This window comes from Podarcis gaigeae (genome assembly GCF_964106915.1).
Source record: "Podarcis gaigeae genome assembly, chromosome: 5".
Lineage (NCBI taxonomy): Eukaryota > Metazoa > Chordata > Lepidosauria > Squamata > Lacertidae > Podarcis > Podarcis gaigeae.
In genome coordinates this window covers 60,263,173-60,280,905 of record NC_139681.1, presented here as the reverse complement: position 1 = coordinate 60,280,905, position 17,733 = coordinate 60,263,173, and the positions used below count along the sequence as shown (strand labels likewise).

The following is a 17,733-nucleotide window of genomic DNA, read 5'->3' as shown; positions in this document are numbered from 1 at the left end:
GCACGCAGCAAAAGGCGGCTCTCCTGGTTGTACTGTTGCCTGCTGAGGCTCGGCACACACTACATCTTTTAAAAATATCCAAAGCACTGTGGTTTGTTACAGTTACTGGGAATTGCAACTCTGTAGGAGGTACACTACAGTACCCATAATTCTTTGAGGGAAAGAATATGCTTTAGAGGTATAGTGTGTACACAGCCTTCAGCACACTGTATTGCAACCCATGAAGGGGAGGAGAGGGCCTTCTCAAAGATTGGACCTAGCCTACGGAATTCCCTCTGAAACAAGTCAAGGGACAGCTGGTTTATCAGCTGCAGTCATTCCTAGGCCAGGACAGCCTGGTATCACTAATCCATGCTCTGGTAACCTCTTGATTGGACTATTACATTGTGTTTTATGAGGGGCTATTCTTGAAGATGGTCTAGAAGCTGAAGTTGGTGCAGAACGCAGCTACTCAGCAATTGGTGACTCATATGACAGTCATCCTTAAAAGAAGCATTTCATTGGCTTCCTGCGAACCACCAGGCTGAAGTTCAAGGTTGTACAAATTCCTAAACAGCTTGGTACCTGAGTTCTTAAAGGAGTACCTCCCTGAGTGCGACACATGTCTTGAGATCACCAAGGGAGGTCACCTAAGACAGGGCCTTCTCAGTGGTGACACTCTGATTGTGAAATTCTGTCTCAGCAAAAATATATTTGTCCCCCGGATTATCAATCTTTAGATATCAGCTATAGACATATTTTTTTCATCTGCACTTTTAGATATAAATGCCCCAAAACCCAGCTGCTTAGTACATTATGTTTTGTGTTAAGTAAGGTTGTTTTAAAGATGTCATTTATAGGCGTTACAATGTTTTGCAGTTATTTTATTGTGTTTTCAGATTTTATACACTACCGTGGGCTCCTGTGCAATGAAGGGCAATCTAGAACTAAAACAAATAAAGAAATGAAATATTTAATAGCTATGTTAATCTTTTGGTCTTTATGCATACTTGTAGCTAATGGGCATTTGTAGCCTGTAACAGTGCACCATTTCACATTAGAATACATTCTTTCCTAGCTAGTCCATGCCTTTACATTCTGTATAGCTCAAGTTTCCACCACTGCTTTCGAGTTGGCGGCAGGTTTCCTCATAAAGCTGGTGAATATGTTTACCCTCTTAAGCCCAAGCACAGAAACCCACAGTTCAAAGTCTGGAGACACACAGTGAAGACCCACCCTCAGTAACAGTACGCATCTCTATATCTCCCCACTGATCTCTCAAGTGATAATGCAGCAGCAGGTGGTTGGTTAGTCAGGAATCCAAAGGTAGCATCCAAGGGCCCTAGGCAACAACACTGTTTTGCCATCTCCTTGGCATCTCCAGGTAGGACTGAGAGAAAACCCTGCCTGAAATGCTGCCGAGTTGCTACCAGCGGTTCTCAACCTGTGGGTCCCCAGGTGTTGTTGGACTACAACTCCCATCATCCCTGAGCTCTGGCCTTGCTAGCTAGGGGTGATGGGAGTTGTAGTTCAACAACATCTGGGGACCCACAGGTTGAGAAAGGCTGGTTTAGACCAAAGTGAACTAGATGAGGCAATGTTCTGACTTGCTGTAAGACAGCATCTGATGTTCTAGCCACATACTGGAGCGGCAAGTGCCTTAAAAGGGTCAGAAATCCAATCTAACTCTAATCTAGCAGGTGATTCATAAACTATAAAGATACACGCCTGTTCCTCCTCCTGTTTCAGGAAGGAGGTTCTGTGTTTTGAAGTTGGCATTTCAAAACTTAGGAGGATGTGTTCCCTGGATGTGTTGTTGGAGTGCCCGCTTTCCTGTTGTTCATCGCCCCCATGGAAAGACTAGCTTGCTGAATGCAACACTATGAACTGTTAACAGGAACACACACACACAGCTATGTTCATATCTTTGAAGCTGAACAATATATCCAGAACTTGTGTGGGTTGGCTGGTGCTGCAATTCACCCTCTGTTGGAGAAGAGCTGGCAACATGATATTTGAAAGTTAATGCTCCTCATCTAAAGGTACAAAGTTCACCCTTCATAAATCGCTTATTTGGACTCCCACCCAAACTCAGAAGAAGTGCTTGCTGCGCTTGTGGCACCCACTCACTTGCAGAAGTTCCTTCCAGACAACCCTTCTGAGGTGGGCCTCCTAACAGTGGTCTTAGTATGCTGCCCTATACATTACCCCAGTAATCAAGTTGCAGCCCACACTGTTCTTGAACTAGGACAATGCTCAGCTATAGAGCAAACTGTGTGGATTATTGCTAATGAGCAAGATTTAGAGACAGATTTAAAGGCAGTTTAAAAGCACGCCTTGTCTAGATTCTAACCACATACAAACCATACATATAAAGCACTTTAAACAGTCGTGGCTGCCTGTAAAGATGGATTGACAGTTAACCCGCGCTGGAAATTGTAGCTCTTTGAGGGGAATAGGGGTCTTCTAACAACTCAGCTCCTTTAACAAACAACAGTTCCCAGAGTTCTATAGGAAAAGCTACAACTGTGTAAAGTGACGCTGATCTATACATATACAGTGGTTCCTCGGGTTACATACGCTTCAGGTTACAGACTCCGCTAACCCAGAAATAGTACCTCGGGTTAAGAACTTTGCTTCAGGATGAGAACAGAAATCACGCAGCGGCAGCACAGCAGCAGCGGGAGGCCCCATTAGCTAAAGTGGTGCTTCAGTTTAAGAACAGTTTCAGGTTAAGAACGGACCTCCAGAACGAATTAAGTACGTAACCAGAGGTACCACTGTATGTTGTGAATGTGGCCTCTGTTCCAGCCCACAGGCCAAAGTGGGATGAGAGGACTTCTACATCAGATTCAGCCTGCTCTTCAGCAGAGTGTCCATTTGCTACAGAAGACTGCCTGCTACTAAGGCAGACAGGAAAGTGTGGGTTGGGTTGGCCCATGGTGCTCATGCAGATGCAGGGCAAGTGTGGAGAACTGGAAGACCATAACCACCGGAAGCTGGCAGAAAATACTGAGCTAGATGGACAGGTGGTCAGAATTGGTATAAGGCAATTCCTATGTTTGTATGGCAGGGATCTACCCACATCATTCTCCAGTGTCCTGACTGCATTTTCCTTCCCTCTCCAGCTCCCTGAAGCCTGTCAGTAGGCTGTTCATGAGGCAAGGTGGCAGGCTCCAGGCACCTGAGAGAAGTGGCAAGGCCGGCCTCTGAGGAGCATGCTGCCCACTTCCTTCTGCACTTGTAGGCCACCACCTCCTCTGTTGCACACCCAGAGGAGAAGGAGCATTTTCTGTTTTTCCTCTAGGGGCAGAGCAACCTGGGGCAGCCCTGCCAGTCAGTGTTCAGGACGGCTTCAAACTGCTTCTCTGCTCCTCAGGAGTGGTCTGAAGAGGCCTGATCCAACCCACCAGACCTTTGTAAAAGGCCCACCAGCTCCCAAACCAGTGTGTTGCCAGCATCAGTGATGGTGAGCAGTGCTTAGGGGCAGATCAGAGTGCTCAGGTATGAGGAAGGAGCAGTCCCATATGCTCTGATGCACCTGAAAAAAAATGGAGCAGACCTGAGCACTGCTTCCTGTTTCCGGGCTGCTCTGATCTGCTCCTCAGTACTTCCCATGTTGTTGATGTCTCAGCATACACCAGGGTAGTAATTAAAAATGGCACTGACCTAGAGGAGGAAAAGCACTGCAGTATTAGTTGGAGCCTCTGATAGGTTTGGCTACTTCGTGTGTCTCTTGTAAGGATTTATGCATACCAGAGCGGGGGGCCGAGCAGAGAATGCATGTCCTTATTTCCACCTATTTCATCCCCTTGTGCTATTATTATTTTCCCCGTCTAGATGTCTTTTAAAATCTCCCAGAGATCACTTATTCACTCATCATGCCGTTGAAAGCCTTCCTGTGTTACATTAAGAAGTTTTCTTTCTGTACTTGCAGACACTCCATACAGGACATAGGTTTAAATAGGGGTAATCTGCTAATACATATCTCTCCTCTGCCTGTGTGTGCGCCTGCATGGATGGGAGAGAGTGTAAGGGTGTGGCCTGGCCACACTCACTTAGGGCCACATCCATTGCTGGCATGTGGCTTCCAGAGGGGTTGCAGTGGACAGTGCAAAGGCCTTGGACCGAAAAACATTATCTGTCTCTCCTCTGGTTGGAGAGTGTCACCTTCCAAAGGCTTGAGAGACATTCAAGACTATCAGGAAAACATCTCTAGCCATTAAAGAACATTAACTCGTGATTACTCATATCTATACTCAACATAAACTGGAGAATGGCATTTAAGGACCCCAAAGTTAAATACCTAGGGTGGGAGGTATTCAACTGACTTTTACTCAGAATAGACCCATTAAAATAAATAGATTTAACTCACTCGTGTTCATTAATTTCAGTAGGTCTATGCTGAGTATGACTTACTTGAAACCATCTCTGCATTATTAAAACACTAACAAAAAAGTTATTCACTGTCCTGCTTTTGTCTCCAGTTGGATCTCTAACATTAACAAAATGTTTTACAAGCACCACCCTCCTAATCATGTTTTTCAGATTTTTATTTTATTTTAATGAGACTTACTTGGAGATAAATATGCTTAGGACAATCTTTTTCTCCAAATGAGCAAGTGGAAGTTTATAAAGCATGGAAGTTCTGCCCTTTATAAAAGTAACATGATTTGTTCCATCAATTTAAAATTTAGTATGGAGGATTTATTTGGTGAGTTATACAAGCTCTCTGGGTTTCAAAGAAATCTAATGGAAAAATCAGAGGAATGGGAGTGTCTGTCTCTGATCATTTATTTTATTTTTTGCCAGTTAAGAAAAAAATATTAAACTTGTCATTTTGGTGAGTGAAATTATTTCAAAAATGGAAATGTTCACTGTTTTTTCTTTTGTTAGTTTGTTCAAAATGGGCTTGGCAGTTTTAAAGCTAGAGGGCTTTTAAGTTCCTATTTTACCCAATGGAGAGAGAACTATGGGCAAATTATGCAGCAAAGACTCTCCTCCTGGAAGAGAGGGGGGTGGTTGTGGGCGGGAACCCAAGCCCTGCCTCCCACCCACCTGGCTGGCGCCCACGCCCATCAGCAGGCACCCAACCAGATGCCTCCAAGGGGGCGTGTTCAGCAGCCTAAATGCTGCGGAGCCAGCCCCTCCTCTGCCTCACTCTTGGGCGTTCCGTCGTGATTCACCCACCCTCCACTCCCTTTGAGCTCAGGGTCTTAGTTTTCCTTGGCCTTGCTATGGACCTTAGGTTGGTCGCCCTGGTTGTCCGGGGGGCCTGGTAGGAATTTTTCCATTTGGCATTAGGCTTTTTGGGTTTTTTGCCTACCTCGTAGCAATCGTCACAACTTTCATGGTATTGGTGGGTAGGTTAGGCATTGGAATAATGTGTTGTGGTGTCGAAGGGCTAGTTGTGGCCATCGCCTATGCCTTCGATTTTTGGGTATTCCGTTAAAGGAATCTGGCGGTCGTGTATTCTGTCCGATGCCTGCTTAGCGGGAGGCCATGGCACGACCCTTGGTGATATCAGGGGAGAGCCTATAGTTGGATTAGCATCAACAGGCTCCACCTACTGGTGAATAAATCCCCTTCGTTTCAGACTCACCCCTCTCTGAGGGGGTGGAGTCAGCTGATGTAATCCAATGCCTAAGCCAATACCTTTTCACTTGCTGTAATCAATAAAGTTGTGGCCTTTTCTTGCCCATTAACCTTATATCACGTGTCCTTGTGTATTCATTCCTCTTTGGGGGGATCGGGCCCTCGAACCACAAAAGTAACTTGTATACAATGAAGACAGGACAGAACTGTAGCTTTTATTTTAAACTGATTTAAAACTAGCCAACCCTAATATATTCCCCCTCCCATTGTGGAATGAACCTATTCTGGTTTACATGGGTGTATTGAGCGATATTATTATGGTAGCTGGTCCTAACAGATTAGTCGTAGTGACATTTTAAAAGGCTAACTTGAGGGGGGGGGAGGCATTTCTTAAAGTCTATTCATATATCTATGCCACCCCTTCCAATAACATACTATCATTTGAAAGCATAAAAATATGTTGCAGGAATAACAAGAAAATATGCAAGTCAGTGTTGGAGAGAAGGTGAACTTCAGTCACAGAATGCAGTTACCAGAGATCCCATCCCCACAACAAATATTACAAGAGTACCATTCAATGTTCTTTGACTCTATCAAACCCCCATCAGCTGTCTGGCTCGCAGCAGGGAGAGGTGCTGGAATCCCACCTCCCCTTTCCCCAATAAACCTTTGTAAATCTCAGTGGGTGGGTTTTGCCGCTGCATTAGCTCTGGCCGATCACGAACTTTGAACTTGGGAAGACAGTTTCCCCAGGTCAGATTGACTAGAGGCGGAATGTCTGTGTACATCCATGTGTAAGAAGTCTGTGGTCTCTCCTAGCTGTGTCCTGTTTCTCTTGCATACAGCTGCTTACTCCACAGACACTTTTCTACAGTGCACCCACTCCCTGTTTGTGTTATGTTTGGTCTGTACTTTCAGGATCTTGGTGTTTTCAGACAAGTTGTGGCCAAGGATAGCATTACCTGACCTATGGGGGCATGTTGGGTGGATGGTCTTGCCATTCAGTATGATAATTTTACTAAATGCCTGATGGACCTTCCAGTGATAATGATTCTGTGAACTGAATGTCAGAAATGTGGCATCTGCTCCAACACTACCTGCTATGCTATGGCAGCTGCCACTCCAGTGTAGCAATAATAGTAATTATAATTTATTATTTATACCCCTCAACATCAAAAAAACGAAGATCATGGCCACTGGGTCCATCACCTCCTGGCAAATAGAAGGGGAAGAAATGGAGGCAGTGAGAGATTTTACTTTCTTGGGCTCCATGATCACTGCAGATGGTGACAGCAGTCACGAAATTAAAAGACGCCTGCTCCTTGGGAGAAAGGCGATGGCAAACCTAGGCAGCATCTTAAAAAGCAGAGACATCACCTTGCCAACAAAGGTCCATGTAGTTAAAGCCATGGTTTTCCCAGTAGTGATGTATGGAAGTGAGAGCTGGACCGTAAAGAAGGCTGATTGCCGAAGAATTGATGTTTTGAATTATGGTGCTGGAGGAGACTCTTGAGAGTCCCATGGACTGCAAGAATATCTAACGCATCCATTCTTAAGGAAATTAGCCCTGAGTGCTCACTGGAAGGACAGATCGTGAAGCTGAGGCTCCAATACTTTGGCCACCTCATGAGAAGAGAAGACTCCCTGGAAAAGACCCTGGTGCTGGGTAAGATGGAGGGCACAAGGAGAAGGGGACGACAGAGGACGAGATGGTTGGACAGTGTTCTCGAAGCTACAAACATGAGTCTGACCAAACTGCGGGAGGCAGTGGAGGACAGGAGTGCCTGGCGTGCTCTGGTCCATGGGGTCACGAAGAGTCGGACACGACTAAACAACAACAACAACATTTATACCCTGCCCATCTGGCTGGGTTTCCCCAGCCACTCTGGCTGGGTTTCCAACAGAATATTAAAAACACACTAAAATATCAAACATTAAAAACTTCCCTAAACAACGAACTGAGGCAGAGGAGTATACCGTTCTCTAAAAGAAGGATCCATGTGAAGAGCACATGGAACAGTTATGCATTGGGAATTAGACTGTGTTGATCTGATTCACCGAATTACACAAATCATGTTTCTTTGCTTATAAAAATAATAATTGTCCAATCTTAGGGGAGAGCCATGAGATGACATTACTGCTTACAAAATGTTGACTCTGGGAATTATGAGAGTTTTGTTGCTATAAACAAACGAAAAGTATTAGTCCAAGGTTTGGTTGTTTTTTAAAAGGATGGATTCTTGGTTATTTCTGCTATACATAAGGGAGGAAGTGAAAGGACAAAATATTTTTAGGGAAGTCTTTTCCCTCTAACCATAGTGTGGAAATAATTTTATTGAAATGATAAAACAACTCACCTCTCTTTTGGCTGGGATATCACACTACAAATATAAAACGAGTGATTAACTGGACTGCACTTTGTGCTGGGATATATACACCACAGGCACAAACTGTTTCCCATTTTGTGAAAGGGAGTGGTGATGCCGCAAGCTCAGGCACACAAACCACTCAAACTGCCATACTGGATCTTTTAAGGGCCTCGGTCTCATGGAATTAATAGTGCTGCTTTTAATGTAGATATTGCAGGTTATATGGTTTGTGGATCAGTTTTCCACTTGTTAGTGGACAAGGAAGCTCATGCCTTTTGCAGCGACATGAATATTAACAGATGCTGCCTTTCCCTTGCATGATCAGAAAAGCTGCCCTTGGTGAACATCTGCCTGTTCTTCTGCTCTCACTGACTCAGAGTCAGCACGCTTTCAGGGGGGAAAGTGGCAACCCTGTTTGTGGAACCTGCTGAAAAACTGACTAATTTTAACACACATCCAGTGAAGCAGCCATTGTAGGAAATGCAAACTGCAGACAGCCAGGTTCTCCTGGAATTGCATCTGTCCCAGCTGTTTTGAACATTTGCACCAAGTATACTTTATAGTCTGCACCCCCACCCTTTCATATGAAGGTTTGTTTCACGACAAGCTGTCCTAGTTAAAAACTTCTTTTTTTTTGTTGCTCTTTCTTAAAAGTACACTTTGCGTGCTACCTTTGACATTTCACATGTTATCTTTGTTGGATGTGCACGTAAGATCGTCCTGTGAATGTAAAAACTGTAACATGTAAATACCCCTATCAAAAAGGCAGAGGTGCTTGTGGCTCTCATTCAAAGTAAGAAATCCAAGTGTGCCTTCAATAATGTGTAGAATTGTCCAAATATTATTTGCTATCAGCCTAAGGGCATATCTGTGCACTCCAATCAACACAACAAGCTCTGAACCAGTTTCCCAGAGGGTGCATTTGCCAGTGCTGTGGTTGTGCACTTGCAAAATATCAGTGCTTCACACCCTTGAAGATTTGTCTGAACTATTGTTGTGCCTTTCTGTTCTGTAAATACAAGGGATTGTAAAGAGAGATAGGAGAGCAAAGGTACAATAGCAGAAATTCCTCCACTCTACTGTTAACGTTTCTCTGGCTACTTGGATGCCTGGCACCGTGGCCAAATTCCCTGTTTAACCTGGCAGAAATCCATTTTCAGCAAATTTGAACAGTATCCTATATTAGTTACAGTTTCACGCTACAGCTGAAATTGTACACTCTGCACTCTGCGTGGCGCTTTTTTAATTTTTCAAAGCAGGTGAAATACCATTTGCGGATTTATCTGTAAATGAGTGGAATTTGTCCCGGAGAACGAAGGCTGCACACTAATTGGAAGGTAAATTCCATGGAACCTGGAGGGACTTGCACCGTAGGATCAGGCTACAAGGCATGTCAACGAAGTCAGCTTGGAGCTTGTGATTAAATATCACTTTCTCCACAAGCCATGGTTTGTGCCATCTACCCTAAAAGAGGATCTACTTGACTTGCACCACTTCACTCTCAGGCATAAAGACAAAATGCTTGATTACCCCCCTGGAGAATCAGAATGCAAAGGAAGAGCAGGGAAAAGGTCACACTCTCGATAAAATTCAGACATGAAGTATCACCCCAATACTGAATTCCTTGTATCTCCAAAGCTATTTTATAATAATGCACAACCCTGGGGTCCACAGAGACAGAAATACTTTTGTTCTGAAGTTTACTTGCACTTGCTAAAAATACAAGGGAGAAGTCTCAAGTAAGCACAAAAGTAATGAATTGCAGTGAAATGAATCACTAGCACAATGAATCACTCAGCCTGATTAAATGTTCTGCCAGCTATTCTCCGTCTTCACTCTCTGGAGGAACAAAGTTTAATTTTAAACAAAATCACATAAAGTTTTATTTGCCATAAAAACCAGATGTTGTATAAATATAAGTATATCTATCTATCTATCGGTTAACTCATGCAGCAGATAACCAGTTTCCAGAATCGTATCAAATAATGAATTGAGCTCACACACACAGTGTGCTTCGTTCCAGTCCCCCTGGAAATCAAGTTTTCTTTTACCTTGAAACACACTTAGAAAAAGTTTTAAAACTTCTTACCTTGAAGAAGCTCCGGAGAAAATACATTATGCTTAGCATTTTTGGAAAAAGGAATAAGGAGCTGTTCAACCTTTAGAATATCCAAGGCCTGTGTGAATTCCTACACCCCTGCTGTGTCTTTAGTTACATGCTTTCTTGTTGCTATTTTGGACAGACTTAGTACAAGAGAATCATATGAGGCATGCCAGGAGCTTATGCTAAGGAGTTGCATAACAATTAGGGCTTATCTGCGCTGGCTGTACAGTGCAAACAGGTTTGTTCACAGTTTGCTGGCCCCGGAGCATTTCTACTGGGCATGCTCAGAACGATAACCATTGTGTTTGCTAAATGTATAATACGAAGGACCATTTGTGAGCTCATCCAAAGGAGCTGGTAGCCAATGAGACTCAAAGGGAAAGTACATGGTCATTTACATCCTGTCCTTCTCTGCTCTCCCCCCCTTTTGTTTTGTTTGCCAAGAGTTACCTCAATCAATGGGTATTTAACTCTTCATTTCACTCCTCCTCACTATAGCCCTTAGCTCAGGGCAAAGAACAGCCGCTGTAAAATGCAGACGCTGAAACCTCATTAAAATCTAGGCAGAAATATACCACTTTAACATCTCCGCTACCTGTTTCTAAGTACAAAAAGCCTGCATTTATATCCCACCCTTACTCCAAGCAGCTACATGTGACGTACATGGTCCCGTCTCCCCACATTTTATCCTCATGACACCCTTGTGGGGTAAGGTTAGGCTGACTGAGAGAGAGACTACATTCAAGGTCACCCAGTGAGCAGGGCTGGCCCTATCATTTGGCAGAGTGAAGCAGCTGCCTCAAGTGGCAGATGCTGGAGGGGAACAGTACAGAGGTGTTGGACAACAGAGTTGTGCATGCTACACAGTATAACTTCCAGTTGCTAACTTAGCCTGCTGCCCTCAGCGTGGTGGAGGATGTTGACCTATCCGTAGTGCTGAACTAAGATTTCCCTGCAATCAGCCTCAGTATACAGAATGAGAAGGTGTCCCTGCCGCCTCAGCTCCCAATGCTAGGTTGTGTGGAAGTGCTCATGAAGCGGCAGCAGCAGCAGGTTCTGGCTGCTGCTGCCATCACTTCTCTGCCAGGGGCAGGCAGGGTGCCCACAGGGATGCCACGTCTTGGCATTCCAAGGCAGCTGCCGCAGCCTTCCTCATAGGCCCTTCCCATTCCTGGGATTGTCTGCATTGGTTTTCAATCAGACACACCCCAAGGTAATGTAGAATCGATCTTCAATGAGCTTTTCTTTTCAGAATGAAACCAGATTCTGAAGGAGAATTTTTCAGGGGCAAAAATATAAGCATTAGATCTTGATTGTCTATGGACTATGTAGAAAAAACCCTGATCTCCATTTATTCTAGAAGAAAATGCAATGTGTCCACAGACCTGGATTTCAAATCCCAGGTCAGTCACTGGGTGGCTTTGGGCAGGTTATTGCTGAATCACTTTCTTAGGAGTCAAGCAAGTAAGAATACTTCATTTGAACTAATAAATAAACTACAGAAAATGCAAGAGCTGATTGTTTCCTCCAGATGGGACTTCCTCTCAGCCAGTTCCTCTATGAGTCTGCTTTTCTGCTATGCCAATCTGCAGCCCGTTACCTGGATGCAGACAGGCTGACAAGGAGAGCAACCCCTGGGATTAATCCTGTAGTACAGCTATTACTCAGCCCCCTTCTCCATATGTGACCTTCCTCACAAAGCTATTATGAGGGTAAATGAATTAAGGATTGTATTTAAATAGGTCATTGAACATGTCTCCCCAGAGTTTGAGGGATTAAGTGTTCTATAAATCAAAGTAAATTAGTAAATAGGGGTTATCTGCTCTGCACCATAGGGGACTTCTTAACCAATGAATTGCTCAAATCAGTCCTTAAAAGTTGGAGCATGTGGCTGTCCATAAGGTCCTGCCATCTTTACCTATTGGGGTGATTGTCTGTTAGGAAATTGCCTTCTCCCAAATGGGTCAGTACTGACAAAGCTGGTTGCCATCAATCAGAAGTGTAGGAACGTTACAAATGCACTGCATCGTCTTGGGAACACAGTTTGAGTTCTTATGGAGATCATGCAGCAAGCAGAAGATGGAGCAGACTTGTCTCCATTGCTCCACTAAAACCAATGGTGAAAATTGCAAGAGAGCATATTTAAGTTTAGGAAAAACTTCCTGATGGTAATAGGTGTTCAAGAGTGGAACAGGATGGTTCAGGAGTGGTGGGCTCTCCTTCACAGGAGATATTTAAGCAGAGGCTGAATGGTTATCTGTCAATGATGCATAGTGGTATCTTGCAATGCAGATCCTGTTATTAAGCATGTATTAAGCATGACATTTGGAATAGATGGTTTTGTCTTAATTACTGCATTTGTCTTAATTACTGCATCCAAGGAGCCTAGTGTGATGTACATGACTCTCTTCTTCCCTGTTTTATCCTCACAACAACTCTGTGAGGTAGGTTAGGCTGAGGGACTGTTACTGGCCCAAGGTCATGAAGAAGTTTTATGATCTCCAACCGCAAGTCTTGAAGGTGGTCCAGCAACACTTCCTTGCGTGTATGCTAGCTCTCTTGCATAGCAGAGTGACGATTGCAGAGGTTCACTGAAAGGATGAAGTTGTGCACAGCCGATGGCAATTAAACCCTCACGGAAGCAGTAAAGCTCAGCCAAGCATTGTTTACTCGAAAGGCATTGACAGTCGTGTCAGTAGAAGACTATTTACAACTTTACTACCACACAGATAGTAAGGCACACTTCAGGCCTACATGCTGCCTACACACAGCTCAGCAGTCTCTCCCCTGCAGGAATTGCACAAGTCCGCAGATAAGTGCTCCACAGCTATTTATAAGTGCTGTCGAGTAAACAAACTTGCACCTTGATGCTTCAAGAATCTTCAAGAATCTACTCACAGTTTTTGGAAACGAATGGCTCTTTCTCACTTACTCTTAACAGGTCACCCAGTGAATTTCATGGCTAGGTGAGGATTTGAACCCTGGTCTCCCAGGTACTAATCCAACACTCTTAATTACTATGCCACACTGGCAAGATCTCCAAGGTCCCTTCCACTACTACATTCTAGGTTGGGTGTTTTGTTTTGGTTTTGCACAATTAACAAAAACAGACACTGAATAAAGAAATGGAGATAGATGAAACATAATTGGTTCCTAGTGAGCTACTAAACCATTAAGCCCTGTATCTTTAACCTATTGTGCCATTCATTCAAACAAGATGGCATTTAAGATTCTGCCAAAGTGACTAGAGACTGGCAGAGGTTCTTTAAAGAGTGAAAAATGTCAGCTTCCTTTGCACAGTTACAGGGAGATAGGTTCCAGGGCTCAGCCCTGTCAATCTTCAATCTCTCTACTCCAATAGTTTCGAAACATTTTTGTCTACTCCAATAGTAGACCACTTGAAAATTGCTGACTTTTGTGCCCATTGTAGCAACTGTAATGCCCTGTGTTTGATGCTGTGGAATTTTTGAGGACCAATTTTTCAGCTGTTGTAGACCACCTGAATGAAGCTCATAAACCACTGTTGGTACATGAACCACAGTTTGGGGAGCTCTGATCTACATTGACTGGCAGCCAGCAACAGCTGTGTAGAATCTTTGGCTGAAGTATTTCAATCACCTGGTGTCTAATCCTTTCTTTAAAAAAAAAAGGTGTGCGCAAGCTGGGGAATGAACTCAGGGCCTTCTACATGCATACGTTCTTATTTTCATTCACATAGTGCCATAGGATTGTTGCGAAATGTGTGGATCCCTATGGCTCACCTTCTCTCTTTGCATGGGTTTCCCTCCATCAGTGTTCATGGATCAGCACTGCAAACCAAATACTGCCACATAATGATCTATGAATGTGTAGCTTTAAATATTCCACATCTCTCTATCTGCTTCTTTCAGACAGAAATGTGCTAACGAATGCACACACCTTTTCCATAAGAGTCTTGTGGGACCAGTAAGAGGAGGACTTGGGAGCGAGCTTTCTCAAGTGTAAGGAAAAGAAGGGCCAGCTGCCAACTATGACAAAAATCGCTCTCAAAAGGTTCTGAAAGGCTTGAAACTTCATGTTTCCAAGGGAACACCAACAAGCAGAGAATCATTAAGCAGCCATTATCTTATTTCACAGATAAATCAGAGGCCAGCTCTTGTCTAAAACAGAGTGCTTGAAAACAGCAACCCCAAAGGAGTATGAATTAGCTTGTGCAGAGAGATTGTCACAGTTTGAAACATGAATTATAAGGCGGAACAAGGCTGAGGTTGTAAGAAAACAAAAATCATAAAACTGAAATGTAGGGGTAGCCTCATGTGAATTTCAGTGGGTAAAATGCTGAATAAAGAGCTCATGGAAGGAAAACTTCTGGGAACCTTCTCTCTGGCACAGAAAATGATTCTGAAAGGGCATAATGAATGGGAGGGTAGGAACCATTTGCCATTCCAGAGAGGGACACAGAATGACCTTTCGTTTGTGCACAAAGAGATTGTCCCCTTTCACATGTATATATTCCACTTCACAAATATTCATTTTCTATTAAATCAGTACTCGCACTCTAAAAAGAACTTCTAATCAAAACCAGGACATTTTAACCGAAACCCGAACCCAAGAATTAAAAAACAGTTTCTCATTTTAGTGGGAGGAGCAGAGACCCAAATGTTTATCCTATACTAAAGGTTAGTTCCTTAGCTTTGCAGATATATGCAAGGAAAGGATCTACTGGCTGGAAAAGATAATATGGATACTGTATTTCAATTGTGAATCTGTCTGTTTGTTTGTTTGTTTGTTTGTTTTTGTTTGCACTGTCTGATCCTGAAAATATATATTTTTTAAAGATTATTTGAAATAGGCAATGAAAAACTAAAAGATAGGAAAGTGGGATAGTGATTTGTCACAAATTCCAGCCCAAAAAGAAATAACATTACATTATTAATTCTGAAAGATGGTCAGTCCCAGTTTTTTGAGACTGGATCTGGTCAGCTAGCCAGATCTTTATCCCCCCCACCTCCCATGGGCCATGTTAGGCAGATGGTCAGGACCAACCACCTGCCAATCACTTGATAGCACAGTGATGTTGCATGACCCATTTTCACCCTGTGCACTGTGCACCACCCTCTTCAGCACCAAGAGTCAGCTGATCATCAATGCTTGTGGAGATCCATGTGCTGCCCTTTGAAATCCTGATCATCAGCTATTTGCAGGCACCACTGATTTGCTGATCTGCAAGACCTGCAAAGAGCTACAGAAGCCTTCAAACTCCCTTTTTGGCTCAGCTGTAACTTTGCTGTTCAATTTGAGCCCTGTTTAAGCCTAAGCTCTGATCTGTTCTTTCTTTCCTTCTTGGTCATTCTTTGGTCCTGCTGTCTCCTAGCTTGTCCTCCAGTCCTGCCTTGCTCTTCAGTCCTGACATTTGTCTTGCTCCCCAACCCCATTACCTGGTTTGTCCTTCAGCCCTCACCTGCTCTTTGGCCCTGACTACCAGTTTACTTCTTGATACGTATCCTGTGCCTCTCACTAGGCATTGGGAAGGAATTTGTTCGGTCTGTTTTCTGCTGTGGACCTACACTCCCAAACTAGTATCACAGATAGGTGTATTCTTACAGATGCTTTCCCCAAGTATATGCATTTCTGTACACGTTATTTGACTGAACTGCCTAGCAAAATTCGGAGAAGTTCAGATTTCAAAGGATGACTGTGTTTTGGTTCTTGTAGTCTTTCAGAAAGTGTTGATTTCATGGGAACTGAAATGAATTTAAATGTGAACTGAATTAATTTCCTGTCCATCCCCACTCTTGGCTCACCTCAGAATTCTGTCCACAGCCCAGCCTTGGCGCTGCCTGTCATAACCCCTTATCTTTCTCCAGTGCCCATCCTCTGTGGAATCTTTGGACTTTGTTGTCAACCTCTCAATAATATCCTTAATAGAACTGCGTAACATGTTTCTGTCCTCTTGAGCAATGGACAGTGGGAGGGAAGCGCTGTACTGAAATCCTAACAACAAGTTAGACACAAGCTAGTCATTCCCAGCAGCTCTTCAATGAGCTTTTCATTAGATGGAACTTCCCGTCAGACTATTATGGGAGACCCAAGTTTACCAAACAGCTAATCCTTGGTAATGAAAGGTTTCCAACAAAAAACCTTCTTTCCAGGGAGGCTGGGCACTTCAACATTGCCAAGCAGTGCCTAGGGAAAGTGCCAACCGCCAGCTCATATTCTGATCACAAAATGCCAAAATCTTCAGTTGGCTATGGAAAAACATGCATTTGCTATATACACCCACACTAGGGTCTTTGGCATTTTCCTTCGTTTTCTTTAATGGCACTGATGCAGAGGCTGAAGATTATTGTTATACCGTGCCCCTACATTTGCCTATTAACTTTCAGGTCTATTCAGGGATAATCCCAAGCATTGCTTTATATTGTTAGCCAGCCCAAAGTGGTGGAGAAATGTCAGGTTGCGCCCTTTCACTGGATCTGTGCCATCTACTGTCTATTGCCGGGCAACTGTAACTGCACTTTCTGCTCACCATTCATTGCTTTGTTTCAAGTTAGTTTTTAACAGACCAGGCATTGGCTACTGTGAGTTAAAAGGGTCTGTTCTGGCAGTGCTTTATCTGCAAGTACGTATTTGAACCAACTCACTCTCAAATATTTTAGACATGTTTTCTTTCTAAGTCTCACTCATAAAAGCTAGCCAATGCCAAAATTCTTTTTTTCTTGGGTGGGAGATATTTCACACACACACCCCACTCACATTCAGTGATATGCTCTTAAATCAACAAGTCTGGAGGATGAGATGCTCTAGGCATCTGGTGTCACATGGCAACCCTTGAATTTCTTGTTTTGTTCTGAGCAGAAGAGAGGAGGAGGGGAGAAAAACAACCCTCTTCATTTCCTAGTACAGTGGTACCTCGGATTACAGATGCTTCAGGTTACAGACGCTTCAGGTTACAGACTCATCTAACCCAGAAATAGTACCTCAGGTTAAGAACTTTGCTTCAGGATGAGAACAGAAATCACGCAGTGGCAGCAGCTGGAGGCCCCATTAGCTAAAGTGGTACCTCAGGTTAAGAACAGTTTCAGTTCTTAACCCGAGGTACCACTGCACATTCAGCCAAAGAGTGTGGGTTCAGCTAGTGTGAAATAGCATTAGGGGGTGGGTTTTTTGTATGATATCACCTGCTCACCTGTAGGAGCTTCGTGTAGTTCAGAACCTCTCTGCAAGCCAGTGAGTCATGACATTGGTGGCATTGACTACCATAGAAGGGAGACATGAGTAGAATGTGACTGCAGGCCAGTACCTCTAGACCCGCCCAGGTCAACATGCAACTCCTTATGGCTGTTCTCACGTTCTGTTGCTACTTCTGAAGTCGGGAGTTTCCTCTGACGGAAGGTCCATAGCTTCTGTTCTGCATGCAGAAAGCCTCAGGTTCTATCCCTGGCATTGCCAGACGGGACTACCCCCTGCCTGAAACCCCCAAGAGCCATGGACAAATGGTCCGGCTTGAGCTAAACGCATAGGCCTGAGCCCCCCTTTTAACATATTTGCCCTGTACACATGGTTACTGCTTGAAGAAGCCTAGGATTCTGGCAATGGTTGATAACTGAAAACAACAAGACTTTAGCTGTGTACACACACAACTCTTTACTGTGCACCAAGCGCAGTCCCACCACTAGTTTAGGAAGGGGTTTACACACAACTTGG

General features: G+C 43.8%; 2 protein-coding genes across 11 annotated transcripts in view; one reads left to right on the top strand and one right to left on the bottom strand.

The window, feature by feature from the left end:
• GPR148 (G protein-coupled receptor 148) overlaps window positions 1-17,733 on the top strand; it is a 98,121-nt gene that overhangs the window by 17,474 nt on the left and 62,914 nt on the right. The gene's annotated exons all lie outside the window — the stretch shown is intronic.
• ARHGEF4 (Rho guanine nucleotide exchange factor 4) overlaps window positions 1-17,733 on the bottom strand; it is a 155,364-nt gene that overhangs the window by 128,665 nt on the left and 8,966 nt on the right. For 2 of the 4 annotated variants that reach the window (XM_083741636.1, XM_083741637.1), the window contains exon 1: window positions 10,033-10,241. The exons of the other annotated variants lie outside the window; for them this stretch is intronic. In XM_083741636.1, the coding sequence (XP_083597762.1) occupies window positions 10,033-10,071 (39 nt within the window). In that variant the 5' untranslated portion in view covers window positions 10,072-10,241. Of the gene's footprint in view, window positions 1-10,032; window positions 10,242-17,733 lie in introns of those variants that run through there. 4 annotated transcript variants of the gene reach the window in all.